Below are 13,269 nucleotides of genomic sequence, written 5' to 3'. Positions count from 1 at the left end.
GTCATTGATTAGGTCTCAATACAAATTCATTTGCATACTGCATGTGCGACATGACGTTTGAACATAATCAGTTGGGCATTTCTGAGATACAGATGTTAACGCACATGGAACTACTAGTTTTCGGACTTAAAACATGACCTAAAAGCTGCACATGACCAATCTTTGTTTCATACCATATCGTATACGCAGTACACAAATCAAATACCAGTAAAAACACTTATTTCACTTAAATCATTTATTTGAAAAAAACAACAATATGGCAATGAGAGAACATGCAGATCATGACAAGGTAAAAGAACGTACAATATGCAACTAAAGCGCAAGTCCTTGCACTGTACTTTGTTGTATCCACAGTACTTTACTTGTTATGGCTTCTTGATCATCCACGATTGAATTCTTGTAAAAAACAATTTTGTGTATAATATTTTGTGGCACACAAATTTTGCAAGTTTTCATCACTCTGTCAACAGAGGACACTGTGCAGTGCCTATTTTGCAGTGTGCACACTGACCCAAAAAGAAATATTTTGTTAAGGCCTTTAATTACCAAACCGTTTGCTCACTCGTTGCATTGTGGTATGTTAATGAATTTAATTATACACAAGTATGAGCGTGACCCACACATACAAAGTACAATAACTTAATGAACAAGTCAGCTATGAAGGAGACATTTGTTCGAACTTTTTTTTTATTACTATGATATGTTTAGTTCTCATGCACAAATCAGTAAAACAAGTTGTTACACAATAAATATTACAAGTTAACCAAAGACATGTCTCTAGTGACAGGTATTCAAAGTTCAGACTTCTAAGTTACTGGAATTTTCAGAAAAATATTTCTGATAATAAAGCTATTTTGTGAATATTCGAGCACCATTGTACAAGCCTCGCAAAAAATGTTTCTAGTCAAAATCTTTTACAAAAATAGGGCGGTAAGGTGATTATTGCAGGTTTCATCAATTTGTGCACAGAGGGCACTGAAATACATTAAAGAAAATCAGCCTGCACTTTTTTTGGTGATGCCCATGCTGACCAGAAACGCAACATTTTGGGGGGCAGCCTAAACTCCACCAATACTGTTCTCCAGACTACTCAAGTCAGTCCTTTTCAATGTTATCACTCTAATGTAGTTGACTACTTTTAAAGAGATCATCAGATGTCATCAACTTTTAATAAGATGATTTATTTTATGCAGTTATTCACAAAACCCAGATCTAAAAATAGTACGTCACACTGTCAAAATCAATAATTATATAATAATTTATGACAAAATATGATATTATGCATCCCTATTTAATAGGTTAAAGTGCCTGTGAAATGGCTGCTATTTTCACGCCTAAAATTATTCATTAATACATAAATATTATTATTTTTTATGTTTCTAAGCATGAATTATTTTTTAAGTGAAAAAAAGTGTTTTAAACTCAGTCTACGGCAACTTTATTTTTGTGTATTTTAAAACGAGGCTCCTCATTAGCTTCTCATTTGCATACAGAAATTGCCCTTGTGATGTCAGAAGGGGAAGTCGCATGGCAGCTTGCATTGCCGATAAGTGTAAATAAGGCAAATTTCTTGTGCTGTTTTCTCGTCTTTGACTAAATTGTCGCTTATGTACTTGTTCGTCGAAGAAGAATGGACCATAAAGAACACATAGTATCAATTTTTGTTGCATGGGGTTCAGTTAGATGCGAAATATGTCCGTTCTGGTGTAGCTGGTCACCGTGATTGTTGCCGACACTGGCGCATGTTTGTACACTGTCGCTGGAATCTGAGGTTAAGTGGCTTTCGTCCACTGATGTCGCACCTTCGGATCGATTAGAAACGTGTGAATACTTACACAATGACTATACGTTTCACTGCAACTGCCCACAACACAACATCTAAAAACTCCCTCTCAAAAAAAATAAAATAGACAAAAAAAAAAAAAAAAAAAAAAACCTGATCGAAAAATGTATATCGTTTAAAAGTATACTAAATGACCAGCGTTATTACGGCTCAGGGGTACGACTTCCTCTCACATTTTGTCATATGGTGGCGCACTTTCGGCGAGAGTCGGAAATCCGGAAACAGTCGACCATTTCAGTATAGGTGGGCGTGGCTACAACACGAGAAATATCCCAAATTTACTTGGATACGAGTAATCATTTTCAGCAAAAAATCAATAACTGCCCATTTCAGTGGGACACAGATCTAAAATGGGAAACGTGAGGGTGGGCATTGCACCGGCACTTTAAATGCTCACGAATAGCCTTGAACATTAGTTTTAATACTCTACGTTTATTGTATGCAAGTTTTGTCAAAATTCAACTTGAAAATTGTAGTACAATATGGTCTCTGTGGCAAGAAACATGCATTTATAAACTCGAATGAGTACAGCACAAATTTATTTTACAACTTTAGTGTTGTGTATGATTCTGATAACTATGGTAATTTAAGTAGTCTTTTTTTTTTAATTTACCCACACTTTGTAAACAGCATTTATTTTTAGATGGTATGTTTTTATATAATATCGTTAATGTGTTCTGTTAAATTGGTCTATCTTACCCAGTACTTTAAGGAAAGTTTCATTTAGACTTCAACATGGTGGTTATGCTCAGCCGATCTCTTTCAAATTGGTCGATCTCTTATAACTATAACAAAGTGTTCACCATCGTTTATTGCTATAATGTTGTTAAAATGAATTCTCATATTGACATATCTAGTGGTAAGTTTACTTTTCCCAACTAGTTAAAATCAGTTATAATTTGTCTTTTATAATATGGTGTAATGTAATTCATAACCATAATTCTTATTTTTTGTTTGTTTGTGTCTTTACAGGGTTGTTATGCCCATTGGTAGTCCTAGTATATAATTAAATAAACCTTACGAGTCAAGTCAATGTAAAAGTGCATGGGGCTAACAAGATCAAGGTCAAACTAAAATTATTCACAAGATAGATCCACTTCCTCTGTGTTTACAGGAATACAATTTCTGATTAATTCAACATATTTTTAAAAGAAATCTGACATTCTTAAAATAATTCACATCATTAAAATTAACCAACATTTTCTTTTGGTTTTTTCTCCTGAGGTAATACTTTTGTTAAAATTTGTATTTAATATTTTGGATGTTTTTTCAAGGTTTGGCAGTATGTGATCAAATCTCAATCTCAGTAATAGATAAATTACCAGTGCTAAATATTAAGGGTGGTCTTATAAACCAGGACAAGTAAAATTATCCTTTGCACAAATGAATTGTAATTCACTTGCCATAACAGACTATGCAGTATATTAAATATATAAGCAATATACATTTCGGGAAAGAAAGTTTGAAACTTAATGACAAGCCATGCAGTGCTAAAAACAATTCAGCAAAAATAATAAGTTTTGCAGCTGCCATACAGATTTCTCCAATTTGTCAAAGTCAACACCAGGTGTTGCGAATTTTCTCATCTAGGACTACCTAGTTTGGTGAATTGTTCACAAAAAACACTACTTCAGGATTCAGCATTCTGGAGGTATGGGGAATAAGAAAATATATTTGCTTGGTACTTTTGATGCAGCCAAATGATACTGGGTTACCAGTCACTGAAGACTTTGGTAAATTTGGATAATTATCAATTTAACTCCAAGATTACTGAGGTACAGTTGCTGACAGTTTTAGGATTTAAATGTGTCACCCATTTAACAGTGAAAACTTAATGAATTCTCAGTTAAAAGACATATTGCTTGCACAATCCACAACATAACATTCCAGAGGAAGAGCAATCGTCCGATAAATCTACCGATAAACTTCCCCGTTAGAGTCCCTGTGGCTCCTCCAACCACTGCACCCAATACAGGCACAGGAACAATAGCTTGTCCCACCATAGCACCGGTTACCGATCCAACTATAGCTCCCATGGAACCGACCGTTTTCTGATGCATCTCCTCCGTGTACTGTTCGTCATCTATTATACCTTCTTGTAACTGGTTACATAACTCTGCTGTTTCATTGAAGTATATAACAATTTCCGGCACAGCAGTAACCACAAACGTAACTCCAGCTGTAGTTCCGAGTGATGACGCAGATAGTCTTTCTGCTCCTTTTGCAGTCAATTGTCGAGTGGCTAGAATCTTCCATGTTGACTGACTTGTGATCACTTCGATCATAAAAATAATAAAACTCTCAATTCCATCAGCAATTAACTTAAAGATAGTTTTTGAAAGATGTCCAATGAACTGTTTTGGCTTTAGAATACAGTCTATAAAAATTGCGAAAGCTTTTCGCAGGAGGCAATCGGACAACTGAAAGCACACATACTGGCCTGTTTTACACCATGTAGCAAAATGTTCACAGTTGAAAAAAACTGCGGAGTAGCATCCGATACCAATTTTCTCTCTTGCCCTCTTGAGCACTTTCTCTGGACTAAATACTTTCACACTGTTGTACTCGACACGATAAAATATTTGTTTTTGTAAATTAACATCTATATTTTCTTCCATGACTTTACCAAAAATACTTCCAGAATATAATGCCACATTTCCATTGAGATGAACAACACAAAGTGTTTTTCCGGGAACTCCATCTTCGGCTGCCAGTAGATGATGGGTGTATATACTTAGCAGACCAGGCTGTGCTAACTGATCACCTTTACGAATTTCAGTCAAATCAACAAGACGACGATATTTTGGCTTTTCTGGATACATGATTGGTTTATTCATTGTTTATTCCTAATAATTAAAAATAACATAATAAAAAATATTAGATATAATATTTAACTGCATTTTTACTACCGTAAACAGCCTCAATTCACGAGACTAAATTATTTGTCTGGAGTTCTACAACATGTAGTGTCAGTGAATTTGCCGAATTTTGTTCTCATGATTCCTGAAACTGTGAAAATTTCTAGCAGTGAAAATTAGTAAAGTATACATTTATAAAACTCATCATTGGGGTCATAGGAGATGCAATCCATGACCCTCAATCAAGAACAAAAACACAAAATGCATTTTTGGAAAAAAATAAATGTTATGTGTTATTAAAAAATATGATATTTGGATTTGGGTTGTTGGTTCTGATTCAGATTAGTTTTCAGGTTTTTATTCAAGTGATTATCTCATTGTTTTCATTTCTATCAAAAAAAAGCAAAATCACATAATTTGTTGTCATTGCTAAACACTACATGTATGAATATTTTAGAATTGATGAAAATGTGTCTTCAGTTTAAAGGGTGGTGGTTGTTGCATCATGCATCTGTGAGATATGGGACTCATAGGAACAAAAGAAACTAAATAATATATGAAAATACATTTTTTTGCATAGCTTACGAACATTTCATAATTTTTTAAAGGCAACCTTGCTGCCCACAATAGCAACTTGTTCTCCAAAAAACAAGTTGAAGCTATCACACACACAGTTGCCTAGCAACCAGAGAACCAAACCTCATAACATTCTATCAAAAAACTTTAAGGGGGGATTTTTTTATGGAGTTGAATACACAATACATGTATCCAAAATTTCAAATAGAAAAAAAATGAAACACTAGAAAATAAAATAATGTGTGCAGGACAAAAATTATTTATCTAAATGTCATTTTTTTTAAAAAGTAGTCAAAAAGTGTTGTTTTTTTCCAAGAAATTAAGGTTCAATAAGAAAATATTTTCTTAAAAAGTTACAGCATGATTATTTTCTCATTAAACTTATGAGTACTACTCATTCCGGAAAAGTATTTTAAAATTAAATTTGTTTTATTTGACCCAAAGTGATTTAACTACATCCCAACTCCCTAAGTCACGAAACCTAATATGGCAGGAACTGAAGATTGTTCTAGAACATCATGGACCTGTATTGTGTAGAACGTCACGACTATATACATTGACGTAAACAAGAACCGCACTATAAAGTTTGTTGACCCACACGTATGGAGTTATAAAAGTGTGTTGACCCCAGTTTCATTATTTTGGCGGGACACGGAAAACACTTTTAATAAGATAATTTAGTAATTAATATACAGTAAGTCTGATTAAATAGTGGTAATTTAACAATGGGAAGATGTAAACAAAATCCGGGGCAAGTCAATACAAGAAAAATTTAACAACAAAACCAAGTTTTTTTAATTTGAGGAATAATAACTGAACAAAAGTGAATGTATGAGATGTCGACAAATTCGGTAATCATTTCGAATGGTTTACTGTGTTGTGGCTTACCTTAAAAGTTCAAAATCTTGACATTCAGCCAGCCTCGATATTCGATATTGTTTGCTGACGAGAGGGCAAAGTAACATGTTTCATTATAGATGTGTTCCTGATGCGTTTTCTGTGGCGTCACTACATCCGCGATAAACCGATTAGCATGATTTGGGTCAATGACGTCATGCAAGTCATAATCGTCAGATAACATTTTCACTCAGTAGAATTGGGAAAAATACATTTGTTTTTGTGTATAAGAACAGAAAATGCAAGCAATTTATGCATCCGTACTCAAAACTAAAAAACACCGCTCTAAAATATGCCAACTTATTCAACAGTAATTCGCTGGTTCCCGGCGTCCTTTGCGAATCTTGTGGCTTGGTACGCCATGACACTTGAGGCGGGAACCAGCCAACAGTAACAGCTTGTAAATACTGTAAAGGGGGTAATTATTCACTGGGTTTTAATTTAGCTTATTTCGCTGACTGGAAAAATGCGCTAAATTAAAACACAGTGAATATGTAAAATTTAGCATAGAACACATTATCTAAATGACGAAACCGTGAATTTAAAACCCGCTGAATATGCCTGAAATGCTAAATCAGTGAAATTTAAACCCAGGGAAAATTAGTCATTTTACAGTACGTCAGAGGCAAATGTACCAACTGCGCATGAGCGTATGTGTGACTTGAATTGACCTGTGGCAAGGTCACATTGAAAAGCGTAAACAACTTTTTTTCGTATAGAATTTTCATTACTTAATAACATATGCTACATGGATGAACAATGAAAACAAACGAAATGCTGAGTGTACATGTTCACATTTAATGGGAAATATTGACCCGTATTACCGTATTTGTTCTATTAGAAACACCTTTTGATCTAGACAAAAATAAACAAGATTCTGGTCAAATTGTTAACGCAAATCGATGCGGGAGCGGGGTTATCTTTTTTAATATTTAAAAATTGTCATGAAAATGTACGTTTACTTATTTATAAAATTGTGATGGGTAATTTTTGAATTGATCAGGCATCTGAGGGTTTTTAGTCGACTTCGACAGCATCGAAAAAAATCATTTTTTTTCCTGATGTACGTAGAACACCACCTATAATTGTTTACTTAGTAGATACCACTATAATTTCCAATTACTATGTATTTTGGACACCATTTCTACCTGAAATTCACAACTGAGAAAGGAATAGCGAGGTGTGGGGGCTGGCCATTTTACAGTAATGTATGGCGGCTCTGAAATACGGTGGGGGGTGATTTAGGCAAGTGGTTTGGAAGTGATTTTTACTGAACAGGCTCTGCATATTCATACCATAAAATTTCTCGCTAAAATGTTGGTCTTACATTATGCACAGTTTCCCGAATGTTGATTTCTATAATCTCTAATTTTGAACCAGATCACGTGCAGAGATTACTATGGGCTATGAACTTGATTATTTTTTTAAATATTGAAAAAAAATTGAGAATTTATGTTGTGAGAGGTGACAGCAGCTGACTCTTGCTTTCAGTGAAACAATAAGGTAATAACGAAGGGTCGTAGTGATAAACAAGCACGCATACATTTTTTTTCCTCGCAAGAAATATGCAAATACAATTGGAAATTCGCCAAGTTTGTAGTTTTGCCAACATTTGCACAAAAAATAGGAGCCTCAGAGTAAACTCATGGAACCAAGTTTGATGCAAATTACTTTTGCATAGGACCTAAACACAATACATCTACTCAGTAAGTCTCTCCCCTAGCGATGAAGCGCTTCCGTGACGTAACTCGGGTAAAAGACGTAATGAATAAAAGTCGCGCCCTCTAGCGGTAAATAACGCATCCGCGACGTAAGTAACGTAAATAACGTAGATGAATTGCGTTCTTAGCATGGTCAGTGTTTTTTTGATTTTAGTCGCCCGCAATAAAAACAACGTCTACCAACCAAATACAGTTGAATGACATGGCCTCATTCATCCAGCTTCGTCATTTTGACGTCACACAGGCGCTTTGTCGCTTGAGGGAACAATGTATAGGAACGGCGAATTGGTATAAATTATGTTCTAAAACACTTACGGTTACTCTGAATTTTGCTTTATGTCATTTTGTTTATACTTCCTGAATTATATCTTATGTGTAACAATAGACTAGCGCAGTCGGGGCGATTAATTTGTTTTTGTAGTTAAATAAAATTTTTAAAAATCGCGAAATCTCCTGCAACTGCGAAATCACCCCGACTGGTTTATTCTGCATGGCCCTCTATCGACACTGCATGAACCCGTCGATTTTTCAACAGGTAATTATGTTAATGAGTGTTCTAATTGACAATCATCTAAGCCAATCACAACGTTTCTTCAACTGACCTCTAACCGAGAAGACGTGGGCTGATTGTAGCAGCCGATTTTTTTTTAATTCCATGACTAGTACGAGTTATTTTTTAAGTCTATTTACGACGACTACAACAATCTCGAATTTCAACGTGCTGCCATGTTGGGTCTGCAGGGTGACCTTTACCAGGTTGACCTCATTATGCACGTATTTCCGCGCCCACTTCATTATAATATGTGCTTTCATGGATATTTAATAGTAATGAATTTCCTGCAGAATAAACCAGTCGGGTGATTTCGCGAATTTTTTTATTTTATTTAAACTAAAAAAAAAAAAAACTAATCTCCCGACTGCGCCAGTCTAGTGTAAGAAAAACAAACCATGAAAGCATAATCAGAAAAGGGCGATTCAGTAGAAATTTTCATGGAAGTGTTAGCAGTCGGAAGGAGTGTTTTCTAATCAAGTTCACAAAGCACGGAATAAGCAAATTAAGCAAACGTGCCTTGTTTATGTTTCGCAATATTTTGTGCCAATTTTTTTATAATGAAACTAATAATAATTAAAACGATAAATACATTACTAATAGCTAAATAAATTAGTGTTCGACTCCATAAATGCGTCATGCAAATGTAAGCAATTATTCGGATTAAAAAATGGGATTTGATTTTCTGTTAAAATTCTAGTTCTAGTTAAATTTTACACGCCCGAAAATCATCTATTTTATTTTAGCAGCAGGTAAGATGAGCGTCCTTTAGAAATATGTGAGACGACACTGGAGACAGGGAACGTAGGAATGTAGATTTCCGAGAAAAAGTGATAAAGATATGTTTATATTATATATTTATGACATTTTAGAAGAGATAAATAACACCTTACCTGTATGGACGAAATAACACACGTTACTATTAATATAAAACCACTCTATTTTCGTAATGTTCAAATCCGTGAAATGATATCATGGAGTATAACACCGGATTGAATAAATGAATTAAAACAATTAAACCAATTATTGCGGTTTTTATTTATATGATTCACAATAATAATATTAGTGAAAACAGAATTCCGATCCCCATTTATGGTAACTTTCTATCAGGTGGCTTGCACGATCCAAACACTGACGGCGCTCTCACTTCCGTTCCTCTCCTTCGGGTTCTAAGTGGAGTGTGGTTGGCTTGCGTACGTTCAACTTGGATGGCGGATGGAGCGGACTTCATAATGTCTGCATGGTACACGTATATCAGTTTTGCTATCCGTTACAGACGAAATAAAATTTCAGATATTATCGTGTGATGATAATATTTATTATTATTATCTGGGGGTATCTGCATCCTATCATACTAGACTGTACGCGGTCGCATCGATCTCTGCTACGCGTCGATCGTTACTCCCACTGTACTGTCTTCTTGCATACATTGAGGTATCTTCGCAATAACCTCATATTATGTTGTAAGATATTTTCCGAAAAAACAACAGCGAATGAAATGAATTGTTCCCAAAGCTAAGCACGTTTTAATTTAACTACAATTACACATTTTTGGATTCTATTTCTTAATACCCCATTTCATCCCCATACTACGAACCATAACATAATCGCCTGTTTTAAAAGAACTATTCTCAATTTTTATCATGAAAAAGGTGTTGATAATGTTTGATTTGACACAATTTCCCCTTTTACTGCATTCACCATTATGTCTTATATAATGATTCTGGTTTGACAAATTTACATGAGCTGCTCCTGGATTAATTTAACCTTGATTATTGAAATTTGTGGATACGACTGTATTATCCGATAAGCATAGCCATTTTTGCAGTTCTGACTAATCTCTCTATTTCTCAGCCTTGACCTTCTTGTGAAAGAAGTATGGCTACCAAGAAAGTACGCAACTTAAGTCACAATGAGTGAATCTCTCTTTCCTATTATATTCTAAATAAGCCTGAAAAAGAGAACTCTCAGTTTGGTCTTCACTGTGGAACACAGATATATTATACGTGAGTATTAGAAACCCAAACGGACCTTAGACGCAAAATGCATTAATCTGTTACATCTGTTTCATCCAACAATTTTGTAATATGTAATACATTTAATCTAATTGTGCAATCAGTGTACTGCCCATCCGGTGTAAATGGGATAATAGGTTGTTCTATTTTATTCACAGCAAATATATCAATCCTAATAAATCCATTTATCTCCCGCGGTCGTTTAATTTTTTTAAAGCTTGGTTGATTCATATCTCAATATAAATATCATAAAATAGAGTATACCATTACCTTTTGTTGAAGATTACCTGTTTTTATAGTATAATCCCTTTCAATCACAAATGTTGTGATTTTTCCTGGAACTGTATATAATTTCATTTGCTAGTTAGAGACATAACGCAATGTTTTTTTAATGGTTGACCAGCTATCACGGTTATGAACCAATTTATACAATTACAGTATTATAATATTTCACAAAATTAGACTCCCGCTTGGAAACATTTGCAATGTAACACTCCGCTTACTATCTCCCTTGGTTAAAGCATCGGAATAGCAGTGGTTCTGTCGCGTATGAGGTCGGGACTAAGGTGCTGGATCGATGTAGGTACTGGTAACACCATGATTGATGTGCATAGGACATATAACTCTGCATCATTGCGACTGCCTCTTTAAAGTGAGTTAATAGCTACAAGAGTGCAATAACAAGTGTTACATTTGCACATTAATATAACACCACTGGCGGACGCAGAAATTATGTAAGGGGGTCGCGCGCTTCCATTGACGTGGCCTTAGTAGACCTCCGGGGTGCTGGGCCAATTGATTTGTAATTTTTTTTTTGGCGGGCTGAATGGGGAAGAGGTCTGGCTTACAAACCTAACAGCTCGTAACTCCAAACGCAAAATGTAATACCTTAAATTAAATTACCACTTAATACTTTAAGTTAAATAGACACGCTAATTGCAGGTTAACCATGAATGTGCTTTACGATTAGTTTATTAAAAGCGGAAATACCTGTAACTGTCGATTATTTTTCTCCGATTTTTATTTTTAATAAAACAATTTCTCTGTGTCATTTTTGTAACTGCCATCGCAAGTATGTGGACACTGAATGCATAATATTGTCGCTACATACGGACGTTGAACACTAAATCTCGTGGAAATGAACAAAAGATGTCCGCGGGGTTGCGTCCAGGTTTCCAGAGCGTGCCATCTATTGAAATTGTTGTCAAGCTTGAGAGGCTGTTACCCCTCTCTCTCTGTCGGCCTTACACTGGTGATTTTATGTGCCGTTCGCATAATAGCGTGCGTCGTGCGTTTATGGGTCCCATCTCAGACCGATCTCAATGAAAATGGCGACTACTCGACCTTCATTGTTCACATTGCATTTCATGTAACATTTAGCCTTATGGAGGGTGACTTTGTCAATGCAACTGTGTCTAAAACAATATGAACATTTAGATACTTAACATAAAATGACGATTGAAAAACCATTCAATCAATCACAGTAACAGTACATTTGACGTCAGTAGTGAGGATGAACACAATGACATGAGCGTCAACTAAGTGGCAGCCATGGTAACACACGGCACAAAAGTACGTCTAAATAACAATGCTGAACCTCTTGTTTTAATCTGAACCCAGATTTATAAATCTAAACAAAAAAAACAAGACCACAGCGTACAGATCGACAATTTTCTTGATTCGATTGTGACACCTTCGCATCAGTATCGCACTCTCTCTTAGCTTAGCTATGGAATATGCATATTTAACAGCGTATTCGCTATGTAGTATTTGCTTCCTCCAACGAAACTTTTTAACCAGCTGATTCTACAATGCCTAGTAGCCAGCTATGAACTTGCCAACTTAATTGTACTTCTTGTAACCGCACTAAACACCCGTCCAATTGGGAGCCTGTAGTTACATAGCAATTGTTATTTAATTGATTGATTAAGCATTGATTCACGGCGAATACGGTTTACGTAAAGTGTTTTGCCATGGGACAGGAAAAGTGAAATCACATCTTCTACTGGTATCTTAAAACATAAAAACGCTAGCGCTCCAGGAAGACGAACTGCCAACTTTGTTAGCAGGATTGCTTCACTGTTAGCAACATAACACACCCTTGGGTAACGCCAACAAGGAGTAGATCGACTTAAAAATGCATATTTTGTTAACTGACAAGCACGATTTGCGTGTTACTTAAGTACCATATGGCAACTATAAAACACCAGTGCTGGCGATTTAATGACGTCATACACGGGTTTAATCCCTCATTACAATAGTATTACTTATATAAGTATATAATAAAACTGTACGCTTCATTTATTATATTATATTATATTATATATCGTAATATCTTGTATCACTATCAGAATAAACAGACAACAACAATGAAGAAAAACAGTACAAGTTTGTTAATAAATAAAATCAAATCTAGAATTTTGCCCTAGCAGAATAACATAAATTTAAAATAGATTAAAGCTATTATACAATAAATCACACATGTTAACCATAACATTACTTTTTATTATACATAATTCCATTCCTTCCGGATTAAGTACTAAGCCTGATGTATATTCTTATGAGCCCATGCGTAGCATTGATTTATGTTATATTACAGACAAAAACAAGAGGGTTTCGATTATATTTCTAGTAGTCGTGCTTACGGTAAGTATGGTATAACATACGAATTAACGGTTTAGCCTTTATATGTACAATGTATATATCTCTGCGAAATAGTTTTTAGTGAAAGTAATAGATACCAATGCAAACTTGTTGTGTTTTGCAGCTTGCTGTCTTAACACAGTCTATTTAGTGTTCTCTTAATTAT

At 35.0% G+C, this 13,269-nt stretch overlaps 1 protein-coding gene across 1 annotated transcript; it reads right to left on the bottom strand.

The window, feature by feature from the left end:
• Positions 1-217: 217 nt before the first annotated feature.
• LOC102806083 (uncharacterized) lies at positions 218-6,519 on the bottom strand. The gene is made up of 2 exons (XM_006825948.3): positions 6,166-6,519; positions 218-4,689 (listed from the first exon to the last, which is right to left on the bottom strand). The coding sequence occupies exon 2, from the start codon at positions 4,678-4,680 to the stop codon at positions 3,661-3,663; it is 1,020 nt and encodes a 339-aa protein (XP_006826011.2). The 5' UTR covers positions 4,681-4,689; positions 6,166-6,519; the 3' UTR covers positions 218-3,660.
• Between the last annotated feature and the right edge of the window lie 6,750 nt (positions 6,520-13,269).

Source organism: Saccoglossus kowalevskii, chromosome 11, assembly GCF_978046115.1.
Source record: "Saccoglossus kowalevskii chromosome 11, keSacKowa6.1, whole genome shotgun sequence".
NCBI lineage: Eukaryota > Metazoa > Hemichordata > Enteropneusta > Harrimaniidae > Saccoglossus > Saccoglossus kowalevskii.
This window is presented reverse-complemented; position numbering and strand designations above follow the sequence as displayed.